Source organism: Phytophthora sojae, assembly GCF_000149755.1.
Source record: "Phytophthora sojae unplaced genomic scaffold PHYSOscaffold_1, whole genome shotgun sequence".
NCBI lineage: Eukaryota > Oomycota > Peronosporomycetes > Peronosporales > Peronosporaceae > Phytophthora > Phytophthora sojae.
The window spans coordinates 71,403-94,757 of NW_009258115.1; the positions used below are offsets into that span (position 1 = coordinate 71,403).

At 54.5% G+C, this 23,355-nt stretch overlaps 7 protein-coding genes, 1 non-coding gene and 1 pseudogene across 9 annotated transcripts; 4 read left to right on the forward strand and 5 right to left on the reverse strand.

Annotated features, from left to right (window-relative positions):
• Nucleotides 1-1,306: 1,306 nt before the first annotated feature.
• On the forward strand, nt 1,307-3,169 carry PHYSODRAFT_477507 (hypothetical protein; the record flags this gene model as incomplete). The annotated part of the gene is made up of 1 exon (XM_009515496.1): nt 1,307-3,169. The coding sequence occupies one exon, from the start codon at nt 1,307-1,309 to the stop codon at nt 3,167-3,169; it is 1,863 nt and encodes a 620-aa protein (XP_009513791.1).
• Nucleotides 3,170-4,591: 1,422 nt separating this feature from the next.
• PHYSODRAFT_473852 (hypothetical protein) lies at nt 4,592-5,452 on the forward strand (the record flags this gene model as incomplete). The annotated part of the gene is made up of 1 exon (XM_009515497.1): nt 4,592-5,452. One exon carries the CDS (start codon nt 4,592-4,594, stop codon nt 5,450-5,452), a length of 861 nt encoding a protein of 286 aa, XP_009513792.1.
• Nucleotides 5,453-6,483: 1,031 nt separating this feature from the next.
• PHYSODRAFT_437060 (hypothetical protein) lies at nt 6,484-7,356 on the reverse strand (the record flags this gene model as incomplete). The annotated part of the gene is made up of 1 exon (XM_009515498.1): nt 6,484-7,356. A coding segment is annotated over one exon (873 nt), but the record flags the coding sequence as incomplete, so codon positions are not given.
• Nucleotides 7,357-7,849: 493 nt separating this feature from the next.
• Nucleotides 7,850-8,823, reverse strand: PHYSODRAFT_248250 (hypothetical protein; the record flags this gene model as incomplete). Its single annotated transcript, XM_009515499.1, has 2 exons — nt 7,850-7,853; nt 7,874-8,823. 2 exons carry the CDS (start codon nt 8,821-8,823, stop codon nt 7,850-7,852), a joined length of 954 nt encoding a protein of 317 aa, XP_009513794.1.
• A 1,328-nt stretch (nt 8,824-10,151) lies between these two features.
• Nucleotides 10,152-10,225, forward strand: PHYSODRAFT_t1 (annotated as a pseudogene). The gene has a single exon. The product of its transcript is annotated as a tRNA-OTHER (tRNA).
• Nucleotides 10,226-10,359: 134 nt separating this feature from the next.
• On the reverse strand, nt 10,360-11,094 carry PHYSODRAFT_475302 (hypothetical protein; the record flags this gene model as incomplete). The annotated part of the gene is made up of 2 exons (XM_009515500.1): nt 10,360-10,641; nt 10,762-11,094. The coding sequence occupies 2 exons, from the start codon at nt 11,092-11,094 to the stop codon at nt 10,360-10,362; spliced, it is 615 nt and encodes a 204-aa protein (XP_009513795.1).
• A 1,596-nt stretch (nt 11,095-12,690) lies between these two features.
• On the forward strand, nt 12,691-13,212 carry PHYSODRAFT_473147 (hypothetical protein; the record flags this gene model as incomplete). Its single annotated transcript, XM_009515501.1, has 1 exon — nt 12,691-13,212. A coding segment is annotated over one exon (522 nt), but the record flags the coding sequence as incomplete, so codon positions are not given.
• Nucleotides 13,213-13,244: 32 nt separating this feature from the next.
• On the reverse strand, nt 13,245-13,763 carry PHYSODRAFT_442116 (hypothetical protein; the record flags this gene model as incomplete). Its single annotated transcript, XM_009515502.1, has 2 exons — nt 13,245-13,485; nt 13,621-13,763. Coding segments are annotated over 2 exons (384 nt in total), but the record flags the coding sequence as incomplete, so codon positions are not given.
• A 3,795-nt stretch (nt 13,764-17,558) lies between these two features.
• PHYSODRAFT_t333 lies at nt 17,559-17,629 on the reverse strand. The gene has a single exon. It is a non-coding gene; the product is annotated as a tRNA-Gln (tRNA).
• Between the last annotated feature and the right edge of the window lie 5,726 nt (nt 17,630-23,355).

A 23,355-nucleotide genomic window follows, 5' to 3' on the forward strand; every position in this document is an offset into this window, starting at 1 on the left:
CGTATGTCCCACCCAAGACATTATCATCGTCCTGGTCGAATGCCGTAACAAAACCAGGTGAAAATTATGATCGAATGCCTTGATAGCTGCGCTTCGTAACAAAACCAGGTGGTTTTGTCGGATCGGCTTTTGTCTTGGCCCCAGTATGGTCGGGTAGAATCGTGTGAGCCATTGATTGACGAGCCCAGAACCAGAATCCTCCGGCACACATCACACTGAAGACGACCGAGCCAACAAGATGGCGCCGAAAAAGGGGAAGAAGAACGCCAAAAAGGCCGCGGCCTCCGCCTCGGACGACCTCGATGACCTGCTGAACGAGTTCGCGCCCAACGAGGGCGCCAAGCCGCAGCAGGAGCAGCAGCAGGAGGAGGCGAGCGACGACAAGACGGAGGACAAGCCGTCGGACGTGGACGCCGCCGCCGCCGCGTACCTGGCGTCTCTGGGCGTGGCCCCCGCCGCTGGAGGCGAGAAGAAGGACGACAAAAAGAAGAAGAAAAAGGGCAAGAAGAAACCCAATGCCGACGCCAAGAAGGACGACGAGAAGAAGCCCATGTCGGCGGCGGCCAAGGCGCTGATGGAGCGCCAGGCCGCCCTCAAGGCCGAGCAGGAGCGCCTCGAGCAGGAGCGTCTGGAGCAGGAGCGCATCGCCCAGGAGGAGGAGGCCAAGCGCCTCGCGGAGCTCGAGCGCGAGGAGGAGATCCGCCGCAAGAAGAAGGAGGCCCGCGCCGCCAAGATCGAGCGCCAGAAGAAGGAGGGCACGTACATGACCAAGGCCCAGAAGCAGAAGGCGGCCAAGGCCCAGGCGGCCCTCGAGGCCATGCAGCAGGCCGGAATCGTGCCCACCGCTGCTGGCGAGAAGAAGAAGGTCGTGTACTCGGACAACAAGAAGAAGAACAAGAAGAGCAACAACAAGAAGGAGGAGGAGCCCAAGAAGGAAGAGGTCAAGAAGGTCGAGCCGAAGAAGGTCGTGAAGCAGGAGGAGGAAGAGGAAGTGGACGACTGGGAGCAGGCGGAGGACGCCGCCCAGGCCCAGGAGGAGGACGAGGCCCCCGACGCGTGGGATGACGAGGACTGGGAGACCAGCGACGTCGTGGCCTCGCTGGAGGACAAGCTGCAGGAGGTGAAGGAGGAGGCGTCTGCCGAGGAGAGCGACAGCGACGGAGACGAGGACCTTCTGCTGCTCGAGCAGAAGAAGGAGCAGGAGCGTCTGCGCCAGCAGGGTATTGCGCTCAAGAAGCGTCAGGAGGAGCAGGCTGAGCAGATGCGCCTGGAGGCGGAGGAGGAGCGTCAGCGTTCCAAGGCCAAGATGGAGGCGGAGCGCAAGAAGAAGGAGGCGGCTGAGCGTCGTCGCGAGCGTGAGGCTGCTGCGCGCGCCAACGTGTCCCTGGACAACCTCCGTTCACCTATTTGCTGTATCATGGGTCACGTCGATACCGGTAAGACCAAGCTGCTTGACAACATCCGTAAGACCAAGGTGCAGGACGCGGAGGCTGGTGGTATTACCCAGCAGATCGGTGCGACCTTCTTCCCCGTGGAGGCCATCAAGCAGAAGACCGCTCGCCTCGCCGAGACGATGAAGCTCGAGTACCGCCTGCCCGGTCTGCTTGTGATTGATACCCCTGGTCACGAGTCTTTCACGAACCTGCGTACGCGTGGTTCGTCGCTGTGTGATATCGCCATTCTGGTGGTTGATATCATGCACGGTCTGGAGCCGCAGACGTTGGAGTCGCTGCGCCTGCTGCGCCAGAAGAAAGCTCCGTTCGTGGTTGCTCTTAACAAGATCGATCGTTGCTACGGATGGAAGACGATGCCCGACATGCCCGTCCAGGAGGCGCTCAAGCACCAGAACGAGCACGTCATTCGCGAGTTTGAGGACCGCATGAAGTCCATTATTGTTGAGTTTGCCGAGCAGAAGCTGAACGCCGAGGTCTACTGGCGCAACAAGGACCTGGCGCACACGGTCTCGCTTATTCCCACCAGTGCTATCTCGGGTGAGGGTGTGCCGGATCTGCTCATGATGCTGACGCGTTTGACGCAGGAGCGCATGGCCAAGTCGCTGGCTTTCGTGGATATTCTGCAGTGTACCGTGCTTGAGGTGAAGGTTATCGAGGGTCTCGGTACCACAATTGATACGATCCTGGTGAATGGTACACTTGAGGAAGGCTCGACTATTGTCGTGTGTACATTAGATGGACCTGTGGTGACCACGATTCGGTCCCTGCTGACCCCGCACCCCATGAAGGAAATCCGCGTGAAGGGCGAGTACCTCCACCACCAGAAGATGAAGGCCGCTATGGGTGTCAAGATTTGCGCTCAGGGTCTCGAAAAGGCGGTTGCTGGTACGCAGATTTACGTGGTTGGCCCCGATGACGACGTCGAGGAGCTGAAGGACTCGGTCATGTCCGACCTTACGGGCATCTTGGACTCAGTGAAAGCCACCCGCCGCGGTGTCATGGTGCAGGCTTCGACTCTTGGTGCGCTGGAGGCGCTTCTGGAGTTCTTGCGTACGTGTGACCCGCCTATTCCCGTCTCGTGCGTGAACATCGGACCCGTGCACAAGAAGGACGTTATGCGTGCCTCGGTGCAGCTCGAGCACCAGCCCGAGTTCGCTACCATTCTGGCGTTCGACGTGAAGGTTCACAGCGACGCCACGGAGCTGGCCGCGGACCTTGGCGTGCGCATTTTCACAGCTGACATCATTTACCACCTGTTCGACCAGTTCACGGCGTACATGGACAACTTCCGTCAGGCACGTCGCGAGGAGTTCGCAGAGGTTGCTGTGTTCCCGTGCGTGCTGAAGATCCTGCCCAACTGCGTGTTCAATAAGAAGGACCCGATTATTCTCGGCGTGGACGTTGAAGAGGGCATCCTGAAGGTGGGTACGCCGCTCGTGGTGCCGTCTGCTGGCGGCTTCCTGGTGGGTAAGGTGGGCTCGATTGAACGTGAGCACAAGGAGGTGGACCGCGCCAAGAAGGGCGCGTCCGTGGCCGTGCGGATAGACAACGAGGGCAGCGTCATGTACGGCCGCCACTTCGACCACAAGAACAAGCTCGTGTCGCGCCTGACCCGCCAGAGCATCGACGCGTTGAAGGAGAATTTCAGGGAAGACCTGCAGAAGGAGGACTGGCAGCTCGTCATCAAGCTCAAGAAGGTGTTCGATATCATTTAGACGCCGCGGGGAACGTTCGCGGCCAAAGGGTGTCAAGAGGACTCGGTGCTGGTCCTGTTGAGATCAGTAGTTGTTGCCAGTGGTTAGCGGCTCTAGCAATATATGATCTTTGCTTTTCGTCGACATGGTAGAGCTACGGCTAGTCGTCAGCGAGTTCCAGCGCGGTGGTGACGTCGCGCTCCGGTTGCACGCCGCGGGCAGCTTGAGCTCCGTTCGAATCGCGCACGACACCGCTCCATCCTAGGTGAAATCAGCTTCGCCTTGCCGCACCGGAAGCAGCGGCGCAACGCCGGTGTGGATGCTGCGCCATTACCAATAGCCCTCGGCGCCGGAGCCCTGTCACGGAGTCCGCCCAGCTGTCGCCGCACCCTTGCAATGGTGGGGCTCCTTGCAGCACCGCCGGGATTTTCTGCGTTGGGTCCAGGCCCACCAGCCCGCGCTCGGTAGAAGACACATTCTTCACGCGCAACGCGTCACGACAAGAAGCTTTGCCGAGATGACAGGGCGGAGCTGGTGCATGCAAGCAGTCATGGACCATGACGGCTAGGTTCAGTAGCTCGGCGACCGAGGCACGGGAGCGCATTCAGCTGCGAGGCGGTCAAGGTGCTGGCCCCCGCCAGCTACAGCCCGCCGCGCTCAAGTTGCAGCAATGCAACACGGTCTGTATACCAGTCGTGTGCTGGTTCTGGTGAGCAGGCATTGCACCTGCGCTGCAGGCTGCAAACAGCGGCCTTCATTAAAGCAAGACCCCTCCCCATGAGTTGCTGCTACTGTACTGGGAGCTGGACCTGGTGCCACGAGCGACTTGGTAGGGCTGGATTTTGCCAACGGAGACTTGAGCGGTGGCACCGCCATCGGCGCCCAAGCAGCGTTGAAGTTGGCCAGCTGGAGGATTTGCTGGTCAGCGCTGGCCAGGAGGGACAGCCCAAATGCGCGACGTGCGCCAGAATGTCCGGCCCGAAGCTTGCGGCCCCCGCGACGAGCGCGATACGAGCAGAGGCGCCCCAGCTGAACCGGGGGAACTGCACCGTCCAGCGGGGCTCGCGACGCTGAACCCAGCCGCGCGAAGCAACGTGCAACATGGAACGTCGGCGTACGTGGCTCTGTGTGCAGTATGCTTGGGGCACGTCGGCGCTTCTGGTGGTGGCGTCGAGAGCCGATACAGTAGGCCCCACTGAAAGCGGAACGGCGGTATGCAAGCAGGGGCGGGCGGGCGCGACCTCACTTCCCAATTGGATCTCGTCCGGGCAGCTATCTCTGGCTAGCTCGCTCTACCCTCTAGCCCCCCGCTCCGATCGCAACGCCCCCACCATGATGCACCGAGTCCGCATGCCCCCCATGCAGCAGCAACCTCCGCTTGGTCTCCACCCCGAGCGCGGCCTGGGCCCCGTCGCCGTCTCCAAGTCGAGCTCGCTCCGCGCGATGCGCGTGCCCAAGTTCCTCCGCAGCCTCTACGACATCCTCCACTACGAGGACCAGTCGATCTTGACGTGGTCCAAGGATGGTACGTATTTCCAGATCTTCGACACCAAGCGCCTCGAGATCGCCGTGCTGCCCAAGTACTTCAAGCACGGCAAGTTCGCATCCTTCCAGCGCCAGCTCAACAACTTCGGCTTCCGCAAGTGGACCAAGACGCAGTCCAGCGTGTGTACCTTCAGCCACCACCACCTCGTGCGCTGCCACCCGCAGCAACTGGCCGACTTCATCAGCCGCCGGCCGCCTGCCAACGGCGTGCGAGCTGCGGCAGTCGGCGCGTCTTCGAACGCTCGGCGCAAGAGGACGTTCACGGAGCTGATGCGAACGGGCGACAGCGTGAACTCCGCTGCTGCCAAGTTGACCAAGCGCGAGGTCGACAGCCGCAACAGCCCCCAGAGCAGCAAGGCCGCGGACGCAGCAAGCTCTGTTCCAGCCAAGTGTGCGCCGCGATGGGTGACAGACCCCGTCGGGTTCTTGAAGGCCGGCGAGGATTACAGCGGGACACCTACCAGCACGTCGTCGGAGCAGACGTTCAATTTCTCCGTCGACGAGCTGCACGATATCATCCTCCCGGTTGCGCCCGTGTTGGAGCGCCAAGACAACCGGTCCATGGAGAAACTGCTCGAGCTGCGAATGCTGAATGAGTGCTTGGATTTTGGGCCGACAGGCAGTCTGTACGCTGCCGCGAGTCACAATGGTGGAGAGCTTTACCCTTCGTCTCCGTACGCGTGGGACAGCGACTCATTTTTCGCCCCTGTCAGCCGCACACACTGTGAGCAGGAGCGCGCTCCGTGGAGATCACACTGAGTGAAGCCTCTCAAGCAAATTAGAGTAGTAGTAATACACCAGTGCGTTTGCGAATGTATCGCCGTGAAAGCTTCAACAAACCTCATTGCAAACTTGGAAGCCCCGGTCATATTGCATCGGTCATTCATTCAAAAAGCGTTATCATTGCGTACACGCTAAGGCCGTAGTTGCTCATCCAGTTCGAGTTCATACACTAGAGAGTTTCCACAACTCGACATGATCAAGTCAGCTGTCATTGAACGCGGGCTTGCATGCAGCAGAAATAGTCGACGTAGCTAGTGAGGTCGCACGCGGTGGTCATGGTGTTCACTCTGATAGCCAGGCCCACCGTAGCGATCCATTTCGTCCGGATGCATGCGTCCCCTGCGACCGCTATTGCCACGATCCCAGTTCTCACCACGGGATCCCCTCGGGCGTGAACGCGATCTCGAACGTCTTCTATCGAAGCCACGGTTTCCCCTTGAACGCTCGTGCTCTCGTTGCTGCTGCGTTGCTTGCAGATTGCGCTGGTGCTGCCGCCGTGGTGGGGACCTATTGTGCTCCATTCCTTCCCCTTCATCACCTTTGTCCGTGGTGACCGTGTCAGCGGCGCTACTTCCAATTTCACCTTCTTCCTGGCCCGTACCGCTTTCTAAAGCCTTCTGGCCACGCGTCGTCGTCGGCACGGCAGTTCGCTTCAGCGCGGCAGTGTCTGCATCCCCCCGTATGGAGTCAATACCACCGACTTTCGTTTCTGCAACTGTGGTTTCATGGTCCTTTATCACCCGTTCATCCAGCGGATTCGCGCTCGATGGCTGCGACTTGTCTCCCTCAGGGGCATCTAGCACTTTGATGGCCCCAGCACCGGGTTCCTCACCCCCCGAACCATATTGATGACCATGGAATGATTTCGATCTCGATCTTGATCTACGCTCCACTGAAGGACTTGGCCGATTGTTCCCACTCATGGAAGGGCCGTAGCGACCCTCTTTCCCAGACCATTGCGATGGGGCACCTCGACCATACCTCGAACTTCGATAATCACCTTGTGGTGTCCGCTGGCGTTCTCGTCGCCAAGATGGTGTGCTACGCGCACTTCCGCCCTGCGACGAGACTGGAGATGACTCTGGTGCGCATTGCTCAGCAGATCCTGATCGCCGATACGAACCCTGAGACTCCATTCTGGTCGCTGGGGAAGAACTGCGTGTTATTACAACACCTGCTTTGTATTCAAGTCGGAGCTCCAAGGGATTTCCTTGGTCATCACGAAACAAAAGCGATGCTTGCTCAGCGTCCTCGCGATTGCAATAATGCAAGTACACGGTGCCAGGCTGATTCCGCATAAGCTTCTGCCAGTTTTCACGCGGGATATCGCAGCGCGGAACCGACCTGTTAAACGTGTAACGCTTGCTTAGCGCAGCCGCAAACTCATCCCGATCTCGATCTTGATTGAAGCGAATGCCTGTAGATTTGCGCTCAAAGCGTGCACTGCGCACAATTAGCGTTGTCCAGCCACGCAGACGCTGAGGCACGAAAGTTGTGCCATACATACGCTGCTGGTAAAATTCTCTGTCTTCAGGTCGTTTGAACCGCAGCTCTTCGTAGCAGCTCATCGTTCGCCCCACGCGCTTGATCCCACCGCTATCACCAGGTCTGAGACTGGAGTCATCTTTCGCCTTGGGGGCAGGGAGAGACACTCCAAAAAATACTGCCGGGTAGGCATGCCGATTCGACGCCATTTCCCGCTTGGTTGGACAGCTCAAGCGAGGAATCAGATCCGGCAAAGCTTTGCCATCCTCGTCAAAGACTTCGTATCCCGTCATTCGGACTGGACTGTTCTTAGAGCGTGCCGTGCCCGAGGGGCCCTGAGCTGCTAGCTCCGCAGCAGCCGATAAAACAGAATTCCGCTTTCGGGCTAGACGCATCAGTGCTCGGTCCTGCGATGAAATGGTCGACTTCTTCAGTGGCACGGGATTTTTCGTTCGTTTCCGTTGAATCTGCACAGGAGGTCGGCGGGAAAACGTCGGACTCGGCTCAGGCGACGGCGAGGGTGCTGGCTTAATGGATACCGGGATTGCTCTACCCAAATCCTTGCTGTTACCAAGATGGCTCGCCCTCGTTGGATTGGGGCACGAAGCCCTCTCCATTCTTCCAACACTAGTCTTGACAGATCGTTTCGGGATTACAAAATCGGCACTTGGTGGAGCTTTTAGCTTTTTCGACGGTGACTTCCTCGGAATTGGCATCATATCCAACAGCATACTGTGCTTCGTTGTCTCGTCGACCTTGCTTTTGTCATCAACGTCTCTGCTGTCCGAAATCGTGTTCTGACTTTCGCCTTTTTTCCCTTTAAGATCACCAGCGCAAGAACGTGACAGCGGAGGCAGGCTTGATTCAGGCTTGTCTCCTTCTGCCCCATCAGCTGAAACGATATCCTTGCACCCGGCAGCGCCTACAGCTTCATCATGATTCTCTTCCCTGGCCTCGTTCTCATCCTTCAGCTGTTCGTCCGTCACGTCGTGCGTCACCTTCTCGTTATTCGACTTCTCGTCCACCGCCATCTTTAAGTCCTTCAGCTTCTCGTCGACCACCTTCTCTTCCTCCACGTCTTCGTCCTTCAGCTTCTCGTTCACAGCCTTCTCCTCTTTCATCTTATCGTCCTTCAGCTTTCCATTCACAGCCTCCTCATTCTTCACCTGAAAGACCTCCAGCTTTTCGACGCCCAGCCTCTCGTCGTCCAGCTTCTCGTCCTTCACCTCTTCGTCTTTCAGCTTCTCGATCGCAAATTTGTCAATCTTCACCTTTTCGTCCTTCTCATCCACCACCTCCTCGTCCTTCCTCTTCTCGGCCACCATCTTCTCGCTCTCCACCTCCTCGTCTAGTCGCCGTCGTCCACGCTGTCGCTTCTTGTCCTCGCCTGCATCTTTACTAACCACCGCAGAAACGCCATTCCTTTTTCTCGCAGCACCAGCACCCCGTGAAGGGCCCGCCACGGTGACACGCCGTCGCTTGACGCCCTTGACTTTCGTGTGAGGGAGTTTGACCAGGTCCTCAGCGTTGTCCTCCTCTTCCTCCTCTCCTCGGCGACGCTTCTGCTTTGCCTTCTTCTCGGCGAGCTTGCGTTGTAGTCCTCTTCTCACCGTGCCCTTCTCCTCCTCCACCACCTTCCGTGGCAGCTGAGGTGGCTCCACTCGGAGTGTCTTCTCGTCCTCTAAGCCCGGCTCCTTTAGCGGAGGATTCTTTTCCTGCGTCCTTGGCGGCTTCTGTGGAGTGGGCTGGGGAGTTGTGTCGGACGAGTCTTCATCGTCGTCCAGATCGGCTGTGAGGCGTTTAAGCCACTGCAGCTTCGAGCGTGGCTTCACAGCCTTCACCGCCTCCGCCGACGACGGCATCTTGACGAAAAGAGATTGTGGTACAGTAGCCGCCTAAAATGGACGAGACAACTGTACCCTTTTTTTAGAACATAGTGCTCTTAAGCTGTAGGTCAATGTTCTAAAACTGTCGGTCAAAAATATGGTGCCCCAAATTAAGTGAGATTGCAATTGTTTGCTACCGGTAATTAGTCTGTGTGCGGAAATAGTTATGTTCGAAAATAGTCTATGTTCGAAAATAGTCGTGGTCAGACTATATATTGTACTGGTCAAAATGTAGAATTCATAATTAGTCTGACCACATCAACTTCAAAATTAGTCTCTCCTGTGCCATGCGGGTGAGGGTGCAAGGCTCTAATCACCACGACTGGGTTACGGCTCATGGGCTGGGAAGCTACAAAATCCAGCTTGCTACAGAGGCAGTGAAAGCTGTCAACCTTCAAAAGGACAAAAACGGCATGTCCTATGCGCGCAAGGCGATGATTCGATGTGGACTTTCACTTGGAATCGATGTACCAAAATGGTTTATCGCTCATCTTGTTCCAATACCTGACGTAGCCAAGCCATTTTTCGAACTCGGGTTCTTCTTGAGCAAGAAGGATGTTCTTGCAGCGGTGATCAGCCGGGAATTAAACCCCTTCGCCTTGAAATACTCTTGAGTATCGACCTGTGCCTGGTCGGTTGGCCAGCTCTACCCGCATCTTCAAGATATTATCGCGAAACACCGCGAGCACTTCGAAGGTAAGCCGGTCGATGAAAACTCCGAGTAAGACTCTTTTGTGTGTGTTGCTTCATAAATAGTCTTAGCAAAAATATAGTCTAGGTCAGACTATTTATTGTCTAAGAGCAATGAACCATTCAATCAAAAATAGTCTAGGTCAGACTTATTACCGTAGGCAGTGTAGACCCCAAAAAGGGAGCGATCTTTCCGAAAAATTACTTAATTTGGGACACCACATTTTTGACCGACACTTATGGAGATATATTGTGCTTTGCAGATAAAATGTCGCCCCGTTTTATGGCCTAGATCGAGGAAGGCCGGCCCACAAATCAGGGCACAAAACAAAGGCGGTAGCATGGACGACCTCGATTTACTTCGATCGACCTCGAATTGCGCTTTTGAAAACGCAAAAGGGATCGATTTACCGTTGATCGACCTCGTTATGCTCAAATCCACCAGGAGATCGACCTCGAGCCCTGATTTGGATTGTCGTAGGTCGAGTCGCCTCGCCGACAAAGCAGTCGCCCTATCAGTCTTCATTTTTTCTAACCTACTGCCCGGACCTCAAGCCTGGACTCACTGCCGTCTCAGCCCGCGTGCGCGTCCGGCTGCTGCCCCTCCCCCTGTCGACCACGTAGCTCAGTGAGAGAGCGCTGGGCTTTGCCCTGAGGTTGCTGGTTCGACTCCATCTTCTTTTTGTCATCGGGTGGAGGCATTCAGGTCTGTGGGTGTTGTACGGCTGTATGTGTATGTGAGTATGCAAGCGAATGGACATGTAGACATGTATTTTGTTTATATACACGGAGTGTCGCTCGAATCTACCTGCCTAGTCGTGCTTAGCGATTAGCTATCTCTGACTGCACTGCTTGGTCGTTGCGGAAGAGCCTGAAGAACTCCATTCGCTCCAAATCGCAGTTGAAGTGGTCCCGGGTTTGTTTTGGGAGCGCACAAATGTTAGCAATGGATAGCGGTAGAATGATGTTACCTTTTGCACGCATGATCGCTCTGTTGACTTCGCGCATGAAGTATAGCATAAAGATGCCACAGTCGTATGTGTTGTCCTGGTGTGGCTTGGTCTTGTGGGCTTTAACCTTGTATGTGATCTTCTTTACCTGGAACTTTTCCAATGCTTCCTTACGGAAGTATCCACCCAGAATTCGGTGGATTCGGTCAGTGTTGTGATACTGCATGGAATCAACATGCAGTATAACCAGCGCCAGATCCTTAATCTTGAGAACGGGGTTCTGAGTCACGACGAAACTCCAATGGACGTCCATGCACACAGGTACCAAGATTGTCGGGTACGTCTCGTAGGGGAAATTCGCAGTAATCCCACAGGACGCCACGTAGGGTTTCCCCATGTTTCGCTTGTTCGCCTTGTAATTCATGAGAATGGTCCCGAAAAACTGACCATCGAAGTTGTAGGTAGACTTGTGAGCCTCGATAAACTCACGAATAAAGTAGGAGATGACAGTGTCATTCAGCCACACTTTGGGTTCGAGTGTTTTCAGGTCGCTTTCAATAACTTGAAGCCTGTGCTGCTCCTTGTCGGGTCTATAGCAAGGTGTCATGGTTTCACATACTAGAGACCGATCGGCTGCTGGTGCTTGCTCACTCGATGGTTCAGCTGGTGAATGACCACCTTCCTCGATAACCACAGGGGAGTTTTTACTCCCATCACCCTTGTCTTCTTTAACGTTTCTGTCCAAATTCGACAGCTCCGGCTTGGGTTTTTGAGAGAACACGCTGATAACGGACGACGTCGAGGAGCTGTTATCCAAGGCCATCGTCTGCAGCGCCGTCTGGACCATCAACTACAAGAACGTATTCGACCCCATCTACGGCTCGGTAGTGAAGCGAAGTAAAGTAGCGTTCTTAGAGCAAAATGGTGTGGTATTTGTCCATGTAAAGCCTACTTAAGTAAGTTTCTTCTGCATACGTCACTCCTGCTCGCCTGAGCCTGTCATTGTTTTCTCTTGCTCGTCGTGAACGACGCTATCTCTCGTGTACCAGCGCCTGAGCGACGCGGATCCGCTCATGCGTAGCTGCCGAAACAAGACCTGAGCTTTCCCCACCGGTCCGACAATTGTCCTGGTGTATAGTAGCGCCGAAGTCGACACGGAGTCGGCAAGGAGGGCGACATCCGATATAACGCGACGGCCTCCAGGGCAGCATCCGATATAGCTGGAGGGTAGTCATTTTGGCCGATTTAAAACGGCAATTCCGACCTGATGGTCAACTCGACCGAGGTTTAACCAGCTAAATCCCACCTCCACCTGGGGTCCCTCGTCTTTATCTCTGAGCTGAAAATTATATCTGACCCGATATATCCGACTTCTGAGCATCGGAATTGCCAAAAAAATTGCAAGGCACAATAAATAAAGCTTAAGTTTGACCAACCAAAACTGAGTTTTAACACTTACCCAGCCCAGATAGATTTTTTGGAGATGCGATTTAACTAATTACTCCCTGCAGCGGGTACTTATCTACCAGCCAGTTCTTGATGTTGCCATATTATGCTAGGCACGTATTGGTCGCTCTTACCTTTTCGACTGATGTCGCTAATGAATATGCATACTTGTCTAGTATAATACGCAACACCTTACTTGCATTATCCCCGTCGATAAGCCGATGGGGCTTCGAGTGTCATGCTCTCCGCGGCCAAGAACGTCGTGAACGAGTTAATCGCCGTCGTTCTGGCCTTCTTGCTGTTAGCACGACCAAGCGATGCGATCGAAATGCTAGCCTGCCTGCTCTTTTCACTCTAAACGAAAATCTATGTACCGACCTCTCGGGTTGGAAACTGACGGATATTTTTGGGATATGGATGTATATAGTGGTTTTTCCGACAGATAGCTTTGCAGGGTTTGTGCGATATATTTGATATCCAATCAGAAGGCGTAATTGAAGACGTTTTAGCCAATGATATCAAAGTGTCGTTTTTATTGTATTCCGACTCGTTCCGACATATATTTGTAGGAAAGCCGCCAGGAATATGAATATGCTAATACAAATTTCAATATAAATAAATATTGTTGGCAGATTTCAACAATTCCGCGGATTAGGCATTATCCTAGTCTAGTATCGCTTACGTTAGGACTCGCATTGGTGGCTAGGACAGCTGATCATACTTACACAAAGCACTGTCAAAAAGCAGAAGAGCCGTCATAAATCTTTCGTCGTTCATCCCAGTGAACACGCAGAAAGCGCGGGCCACTGCGGTAGGCGCTTTCAAGCGGATGCTGGAAGATGAACAGGTTAGTCTTGAGTACTTACAAGCTAGCCTGGAATCTGACTCAACCGGCAAGCGCTTGATAGCGACAATGGATCGTTTTGGGTACTATCTGGTCACTAATGAAGGTAAGAAAGGTAAGCTTGCACGTAATACGGCGGTTTCCTACTACAGAAATGTTAAGCTTTGGCTTTTCGATCTGTATCCGCACGTAAGGAAGACGACGGAGCTACAGCTCCTGAAGCAAAGCAAAACTCTAGATAAACATTGTTTGAAAAGAGAAAAGGGCGGATTTATTAATAAGGCGCCTCCCTGTACGAAGGAGGACTTACGTGCTCTAACTGATTTTGTCTACAGCACTGCGCGCGTGAATTCTGACTACCAGGGCGCTACGCTTGGTTGCTTGATGTGGCACTGCTTCGGCCGCTCCTCGGACCTCGGCTACATCCAAAAGTAGCACATATCCGTGTCGGCGGACGGCGCCTTCTACTTGCGCCTGCTTCGCGTAAAGACCGCCGAGGAGCAAGGTCTCACGCTCGTCCCCGATAAAGCCGACTTCTTTACCTGTCCCCTCCCCGCGTTGACTGTCGCCCTGACTACGCAAGACGCACCGTGCGGCTCTCTCTTGAGCCAGCTCCCCGAGCTCGTGTCGACCAAGGTCCAAGAACCGGATGCCGGAGCGCCTCTTGTCGACCTGCTGGAAGCGGAGCCGGTATCGCTTGGTTTCGCGCTAGCGGCCACGTCCACCGGTGACGTCACGTCCTCGCCATGCTCTGCTGCTACCGCTGCTGCCCCAACGCCACCCGCTGCTGCCGCCCTCCGTGAAAAGCGGCCTGGTTAAGGTGAAGATGACGCCCAGGCGTACGTCAATCGCTTCTTGAAGCGCGTCGCCGACCCGCCAGGTGCTACCGGCGACTTGATGTCGCACTCCTTCCGAAGAGGAGGTGCGCAGCACGCGAACGCGGACGAGGAGCTGGCGGCGCAGTGGGTCTTCGACACGGGTGCCTGGGAAATGAGCAAGGTTAACAAGGCCTTCGCGTACGTGTTCAACACGCCGCAAGAGTACCGGAAGGTATCTCGCGTGCTGAGTGGCTGCGATGTCGACGACGATCCCAAGGTCGTCGACGTCGAAGCGCTTGACCACTCGACGCAGGAACACCTTGGGCGCTTCCAGGAGCTCCTGTACAGCACATCCTTGGGCCACAAAGATCGCCCGTTCAACGTCAGTTGCAAGGTCCTCATAGTACTCACCGCGTACTTGATCAAGTACTTCCCGCAGCTAAAGGCGCTGTCGCCGGGCGCCCCGATCGTGACGCGACGTAGAAGAGTGCTGGAACGTCGCTGGAATCCCGCGAGCCGATCTGCTGGCTTGGTCTGCAGTCCTGAACCACTCGCCGCCTCAACCTGACACGAAACGTAAGCATAGAGAAGAGAAACAGGAGCAATGTCGGGGATGTCATCAGATGAACCGCGCGTTGAACGCTCGCCTGACTGTCATGGAGACCGCCTAAACAGATTCAAGCAACCACTGAAGAAACACAACCACCTGCCGCGTTAGAAGACCAACCCAAGCCCAAGCGCAGGAAGAAGGCAGCTACGAACCTTTCGACGACGTGGTATACGCGGACGCCACGCGTCTGGGACTCCAGCGAAAGTCCGAGTCGCGTCACGTCGTCGCCTTCATGAAGCTCTTTCTGGACGGCGGCTTCATCCTCGACGACACCTCGGAGGACTACAAGGCCCAGGCGCTGGACGTTGGTGTGGTGAGAAGATCCGCTCAAGAAGGGTCTTGATGGGACTGGATCCGCCAGTTGACTGGGTAGTGGGATCCGGCAGTTGGTGACGATGCACAGTCCCTCTGATGACGCCATGGTTGCGGGATGGAGGTACGGTTGCGGGATCAGGACAGTTGAAGTTGGATCAGGTGCGAGTGGTGTGGTGTATTCGGATCCGCTCATCTATATTAGGATCTCCTAGATTAGGCGCGGATCCGTACCAGCTTATTGGTACAGTGGCTATGTTGGGATAATTAGGCAGGAGGGAGAGCCAGTCATGGATAGGATCCAAGTCGGATGGGAAGGCTGGGTACAGGCTAACATAAATCAGAGTCGAATTTGCTTGGGAACCACACACTTGGTCCTTAGTATTGGGATTAGTATTGGCCCATACTTTATTCAAGTGATTTGCCCCCCGCACACGTGGCAGACTGCTGGATAGCTTGGCCAGCAGCTCGCGCCCTTCGGCCCTCGCCCCCCAACTCCCCCGCTAATAGTAGGCGGCAAGCGACGTAAAGGAAAAGGATACAACACCCCCAACAAGGCAACAACTCCGGATCTGGTATATTACTTATCGGATCCACAAGATCTACGGCCAAGACCAAGGATCGACCTACCCAGACCCGCGTGAAGGAACCCCCACTGCGGATCTACCCCAACATCTCCCTAAGTCCCCGCCAAGGACGTTCAAGCTCACCCGCTGCGCATCTCGTGTCAACGAGAGAGCAGATCCAGCCCGCCGACGGGTACACAAGGTGAGCCACTCAGCAACCTACGGTTATCGGAGTACTGAGGCGAGGCGGGTGAACGCCTTGATCGTCCAGGTGTGTAGCGCACTATGCCGGACCGAATCGGTTCGGAGTACCAGAGATATCCGCTGCAATCCGGTAGTCCTCGGAGCACAGGATGTGAACCGGGGACCGGGCGGATCGCTTGGACTTGGCGTGTGTCCTTGTGTCAACCCCTATAGGTATCGTTTACCTTTGGCGGACCGGACTTCACCGAGTGAGTTGTTGTAAATACAGAATCGAGTGTTCCTGAAACAGACTACACCGAATGAACAGAAGGTCAGACCGAATCGAAGGGACCACAGTCAGATCCACAATTCAATATAACCAACACACAGAAATACAATGCCGAGCTAAACGTCACAAAATATACAGTCACCACTTATTCTTTAAGACCCGGTCTATACGCCAGTCAACTTACGAGCCGTCACCCAAGGCACTGGTCAACCCTGGATGCACACTCACTTACGCGCACCACCCTCACAGAGTGAGGGAACAATACAAAATATAAGTCAATCCTATCACACAGTAGTCGATCAATTCAGTCTCGGGGGTGACTACCTCTACCGCCTAAGACACACAGGATGGAATATGAAATGGATGCCCGGATAGAGCACGCAAATTGGAAATAGAGCTCTCATAGATCACTCCAGGGCGCGACACCCCAGTCCCTGCCGACTTTGCCTTGATACCTTTGAGTCCCCACTACACCAGTGCTCGCAACACCAGTGAGGCCTTGAAGCGTCCTCCGTTTTAAGATCGCACGAAGGCGGATCCCACGTATAAGCTCTTGAAGACGTCAATGTCAGGGGGAATTCCCAGCCCGAAGAAAGACGCCCGCGTGTTCTCGGCAAATTGGTTTCTGTTTGATCTTACGTTTGGCTAGCTATCTACTTCACTTCACTGACTTCTAATAAAGGTTTCACTATACTTGACTTGTCTTGGATATGCTTCGACCTTGTGCACGGGGCTTCGATCTTCTTGCACTGAGCTTGGGTATGCTTGACTTGGCTTGGTTATCGGGCAACTTGTCGACGTCAACGTTCCTTCGGCAACACTCATCATCTGGCGACAGAGGTACGTGGGTACGGCGTCTCATCAAATCCGCACTGGACCTCTGCGTCTAATCACGTGAGCCATCCTGTGTCGCTTGACGTTCTTGGTCGATCCGGTCCTGGATTGCTGCCACAGTGCATTCACGCACAGCACTATTGGACTTGTTGTTGGTGCGGTCACGATCCAGTATGGGCACCAGGGGTCAGACCGAATTGACCATCCGGTCCGACCTCATTCGGTACGGCACCTTGGCATCCGGTGCGTCGCTACCGGGTGAACCACAATCCAGTCCGGCAAACAGTGTTCTTCGTCCAGCGAGGTCTTGGGCGCATGGGAGCATGGTGGGCACGGTGAACTTGGGGGTTGGTCCGATGTCTTGAAGGAGCCAATGCAGGCAGCAGCCAGGATACGTTCACTGGCTGCACTTGCGCGCCTTAGGCTTATCCTGCGGTCAGGGAAGTCGGCGGACGGACAGGATGTGTTACTCCACACCGAATATGAGCGCTCATCCGGTGGGCACATCTCCGATCCTGTGAGCCCATGCTTACTGCAAGCACCGGGTCCCGCCAAATCCACCATGCGCATCCACTATCCACATGCAACACTCCACGTCACTGGATATCAGTCCACTGCGACCAGACAGAGTCAGTTGACGATTCGGTCCTTCCGGCAGTCCAACACGAGTACGGCGAAAACTCTTCTTCCACATCGTGTCAGTACCCCCTCCGTTAGTCGGTGTCTGGGCGCAGTGTGTGAGTGTGGGATCCCTGCTAATTCCAGCGGATCCACTCCACCACATTGGCACGCGCGCTGAGGCAGCCCTGCTGCGGTTCTTGGCGTCCCGCGGCATCAAGGCGAAAGGCTCGGGAAGCGTGCTCCGCGCTGCACAAGACCGGTGTCTTATCGCGGCACACAAGCGTCTCGTCGCGATCGGTAGTACCCAAGACCCTGCCCCTGTAGACACGCAAAACATCCTTGCCGTCGTTGGTCATGTCTAAGTCGTTAGATATCTCCCACGCAAGTACAAAGCAGAACGAAGACTACGCAAAAGTATATACAGTTACATTGCGAACGCACCAGCAGTAGCATCTCGGTAGCAGCAGCCACACACTCCTAGGGTATCAGCACACAAGCAGCGTCACACGCAGCTTAGCGCCACCCCGTCCGCTCCCAGCCATGATGATTAGCGCCGACCCGAATTGAACGGGTGTCTCCAGATCCAAAGCTCGGCGCTTTTCCTTTGAGCTACGGCGCTGTAGGTAGGGGTGGAGTGGGGGGGGGCAGCCTTGGTCTTGCTGTGGTGTGTGCTTGGCGGCGGGACTTGGTCGGGAGACTTGAGCACTAGCGCTTTAAAAAAGAGGAGTGAGGGCCTTTGGCTTCTGTTGGCTTCGGTCGGCGACGTCTCAGCTGGTGGCGACAGTTGGCATATGCTGATTGGCTAATCGATCAGCCAACCAGAATTATGTAAGTCTGCTATTGATAAATAATTAGACCAATAGGATGCCACACCAATGCACTGCCGGCAGAGTTTGCTCCAAATTGTGGCCCCCCACGGGAGTTCCGGCCTCATTAATGAATTTGCTCAGTAGGGTGTACGTCGCTCCAGGGTCATAAATGCATGCATATCTAAAAAGTCGAATTCTCGACCCACAGGCCTCTAGAGGCAATTTCCTCGCGGCTTTGAGCACCTCATGAAAGCTGACTGGAATCGCCCAACTAGACCCCTACCCCTAATCTACAGTACATAGTGTTTTAATTCCGATTGTGCACTGGCTATGATAACTATCCTAACTCTCAGAAACTGTTGGGAAGCGCGATATGCATTTATATAGAAATTTGTACGACATTAAAAATATTCTGACAAAATTCCAACCAAATATGGTTGGAACAGTTGGAAAAATGCCCTACATCAGAAAGGCTTCTGATTGGCCAAAATTAGTCGAATTTAAGGCATTTATTGGGTGATACTCGTCGAGTACGAGCGGTTTGAGATTGCAAAAACGAGTAGTGGTTGGAATAGAGTGAATATTACTCCATACCATGAAATCTCCGACCTCCGACCTTTTCGACAAATTGGTGTGACGCACATACAAATGTACTGAGCATTGTATGCCTATAAAAATATTCAATGCGCCCGTCAAAAGATAATTATGCGAAAATAATGATTGGCATTGGGCACGCGGGGGTTGCCGCAGTGCGCGCACTGTCAGTAACGAAGCGACCGCGAAGTGATGTCTACGTGTGCCGAAGTAACCATCCAGGAGGGCGAATTGATGGGGCCGTGCCGCGCATCAGTACGGCTAAGAGGGGCTGTCGCTCACACAAAGAACTGTGTAGAGTTAATCCCACCTTCTGGCGCGCAGGTGAGTATCCCTGCTTTGAGGTGTGCTGACCCCACTAAAGTAGCTCAATGGCGGAGCTCTCGAAAGGGTGGTTGTGGATTCGACTATGTTATGGGTTATAACGGATATTCCTGAATAATCCCCCGGGCACAACTGATTAGTGCCCTCCCATTTTCAAACAAAATCAGATAAATTGTGGATAATACAGCGGGTCCGGTAATTGAAGGTACCCCATGTTGAAGTGCACATTTTGGAACATCCTGGAGGCTGTAGACATCCGTTTGGCGCGCAACTTGGACGACACGACGCAGTGCGACAGCAGCATCATTTTACACTACAGTATTTACACTAAAGAGCAACAGAAAAAATGTTTTAGCGAAAGTTATGAACTGCCGTGTGCAAAAGTGAAGGTACTCTCTATTCCCATCGATCATGATCGATATCTGATACAAAAACCAAGTCAAACCTTGAAGTACAACCTGAGCCTAGTACTTGGTGTGACCTCCGCGCGTTTGCTTCACCGCATCAAGGCGCTTTGGCATCGACCTCACGCACTTCTTGATCATGTCGTCGTCCAGCTCGGACCAGATGGTCCTCAGCCTCATCTTCAGGTCGTCCAGTGAAGAGGCAGGAGTCTTGTTCAGACCGCGCTTCAACTCAGCCCAGACGTTCTCAATTGGATTGAGGTCTGGGCTTTGAGCGGGGTGTCCTAAGCTCTGCAGGTTGAGCTCATCGAGGCACGACTTCGTCTTCTTGGCTCGATGAGCCGAGGCATTGTCCTGGACGAAAGGTGTGGGGCTGGGCAGGTCATTCAGCTGCTTGGTTATCGGGATTTCAGATCGTAATATCTTTCGGTAGTACTCCCCCGTGACGGACTCCTCGCAGATATGCAGCGTCCCCACGCCGTTACCGCTGATCGAGCCCCACACCATGAGTGACCGGCGGCCACTTTTAAACGTGGAGAGCCCACACTTCTCCGAAAAGCTCTCGTGAGCTCGACGCCACACGGACACCCGCCCAGTCGTACCATGAAGCTCTGCCTTGGCCTCGTCAGTGAACAGCACGGCCTCCCAGTCGTCCGCCGTTGGGTCACCGTACTTCTTAGCGTAGGCCAAACGCGCTCGGCGGTGGCGCGGCGATAGGTAGGGCTTCTTTCTCGAGGAGCGGCCGTTCAGACCGACCGCGTGGATCCTCAAACGGATCGCCCAGCGCGAGATCTTCCGCCCAATGTCCTTGGTAACTTGGGCAGCCAGCTGCGCCGCGCTGATGAAGCGGTTGGCTTCTACTGCTCGAACGATTCGGCGGTCCTGGCGAGCGTCCATGAGCTTTTTGCGGCCTCGGCGGGGCGGAAAAACAGAATGTCCATGTCGCTTGTAGAACAGGACGATATTGCGAACGGAGTTCCTTGGCATCTCGAGCATCTTGCTAATCCTAGTGTAGCCCAGACCACGTAGGTGCTTCTGCACGCAAAGGAGCCGCATGTCGTGCGAGTACTGGTGGCGTTGGCGCCCCATGGGCTGCAGGAGGAAGAATGAAGAATGAGCTACGACATCGAGGCGCCACCGACGTCCACAAGCAGTTGCAGTCCATAGGTTTTGGCGGCAAAGTTAGTGCAACATTTGAGCAACTTAAATTTCCCAATACAAATTTCTATATAAATTGCAGAGAGTTGCCTGGGTACCTTGACTATTGCACATCCCGATTATACTCTATCGATGATTGGTGGAATACTATTGCGAAACACCAATCAGCGCTTTGGAACCGAACCCACAGACGAATTCTGCATCGTGTGGTCCAAGTTGCGCGCCAAACGGATGTCTACAGCCTCCAGGATGTTCCAAAATGTGCACTTCAACATGGGGGTACCTTCAATTACCGGACCCGCTGTACACAGCTCACGCGTAAATATGTTTTGGATAACAAAGTCATAAACATGTACTTGATTTTTGTATGGATGTAGCAATGTAACCATGGGATACGTACGTTTTAGAGGGTGCTATACGGGTAAGGGGCATTATTCCTGAATTTTCGTTAAATTGTTGTGACGACATCTGCCAGAATCGTAGGGAACGCTGTGCTCCGAGCTGGTCCACTTGCAACCATCAATTTTAGCCAGCCACTCTCCTGGGCTTGACCGGTAATCCCGGGCCGACAGGCCCGGCGGTTCCCGCCACCTTTCGGGTGGCGGGCCGCCCGCCCGCTCTAGTGAGACTCTAAAAAAAATAGTTTGCAACCATCGCAGTTATGGTAGAGAGTGCTGCGCGTGATGCCGTACAGGAGGCGATAGCGTTGAGAAGGTTCCCCCCTAAGCTGTGTCTACCGGAACAACATAATAGGAGTTTGCTGTCACTGTGGCTTTCCTGTTCCCCCGGTAGCGAAGAAGCGGCCAGCGTGTGAAAGCTGCCGAACCACCAAGCGAAAGTGTGGTCCAGACAGCAGGAACGTAAAGTGCCAGTACCGGCAGCAGTCAAACCCCACGATAGCTTCGTTCTTTGCAGCTTCAGCGAGTCGCACATCAGCCGACCAGTGAACCTACTAGATGCAGCAGCAGAAACATTTAAAACACGGAATACATTACCAACTCAAAGCCACACTAGTTATTTGACCGTAGTAGGTGACACGCTTACTATTGTTTCCACTGCTGCCCTCCACAGCATGGGCGCCAGAGCCTAGCAGGATGAGGTTAGCGAGAACACGATGCCTTCGTTTGTAGCAGGTAGTGCCGATGAGCTCATAGCTGAGTTGCCGCCTGCGATACTGGTAGCTACAGTCTGCTGCTTGTTGCTGTACTGAATCTGCGGTGGCTGTGTGGAACTCAGCGCCGCTGCAGAGACGTCGGGTGTGACGCTGGGGATACCCAAGACGAAAGTCTTGCTGCTCTTGGCGCACTACACGACCTCGTGCGCCGGCAGCACAGGCACTAAGGCTGCGTAGCTCTTCTCGCCAGCCTGCAGCTAGTTATACAGCGTCCAGCCCCGCTATTGCATCGTTCATTGAGTCGTGTCATAGTCGAACGTACTAGATGCAGCAGCAGAAATGATGAATATCACGCAGTACATCACAAAATGTCAGCTCTTTGGTTAGCATCACAGTAGTAGATAGATATCGCACACGTACTTCTTTTGAGAGCGACACTGCGTGGGCATCGGAGCCTCGCAGCAGGAGCTTGGCGAGAACTTCCTGCCCTCGCTTGTAGTGACTGAGGGCTTCGTACAGCAGTGAGGATCGTGCAAAATGCGGCTGTGAGTGGTCGGCTGTTGCTATTGGTCAATTATTCTCGGGGTCAACTGTACATCTGTCAGTACAGCAAAGCGGTGGTCAACGGTGGTCAACGGTGCCCGCCGGTCGCAGTACAATCCCACGAATTCCGCTCCTGTAGCCCGAGTTTCGAGGCTACCACGAGCAGTTTATCTATGGAGCCTCCGGACGACACAACGACCGCATCGTCTGCTGCGGTCCCACCGTTTACGTTGCCGCTCCCTCTGACGTGGTCCGTGACGCAGTTGGCGCCGCCGTGCAGTGCTACCACCGGAACCAATTACAGCACTTGTAGACCGCGCGGCCACGCCGAGCCCAAGGGCAGTAACGACGCCGGCGTCCGCGGAGCGCAAACGCGCGCCGAAATCAGCTACAGCTGCCCCAACTCCCCAAGTAAGAAGCAAAAGACGCCTGGCAAAGCGCCAGGGATCGGTAAAAAAGAATTGTAATTGTACAATTTTGGCTATTGTACTCGCACAATATTGATTGTCGAGACCCTCGGCAATATTGTACAGAAGCGGCCAGTATCTCAGCTAATACTATGGACTTCTAATCGTAGCTGTCCATAGCGATCAGGTTCGCGATGTCGAGCTCGTATTATTCGAGAACTAGATCGAGAAATCTTATGTGCTCATCTGCCGTCATGCTGCTCTCGTCAATGAACAACGACAAGGCGAGGAACCTCCATCCCTTTCACGTCACCACGAATACAGCCAGCGAATGCTCCCCATTGTCGGTAGCTCCGTCGAAGACAAACACGAATCTCTCACCCTTCAGTTCCTCAACGATCTGAGGTTCGAGAAGCTTGACAGTCGCAACCATGCGAGCTTTCAGCGTCTTCGAGTTGATCGAGTCAAAACTTGACCGCCGCACGCACGGTCTCGTCGTCTACGTCGGCAAAGGTGAAGTTCTTGTGGACGACGAGTTCGTTCCCTGGTAGGTAGATTGCGCGAGTCGGTCGACAAACATGTCCATGGAGACTTTGCGCCGTTCACGCAGACAACTTCGGACGACGTCTTCGTAGCCAGAATGTTTGCTGGCGAGGTGGTTGATGAGGTTGGTATACCCCGCCTTCTTTAGCTGCTTGACGAACTTGTTGCACGCGTTGCAAGTCTGACCTGACTCGTTGGGATCCCGGAACACCATGCGCACGACCACTTTGGACTCGAGCTTTGGCGCTTAAGAGGCGAACGTTGCGTTGACGGTCATTGTTGTTGCAGTTCGGTGGCTGGTCGTGAAGATCTGGCGCTGCTTGGGCTAACGCGTCGACCGATAGGAGGATGAAGGGATGCGAAGGGGGCTGATTGACGGTTCTTTAGGACGGGCAGCGAGGTTTGTTGGTCGAGGTTAAGAGAGGGAGGCTTGGGCGGGGAGGCTTGGG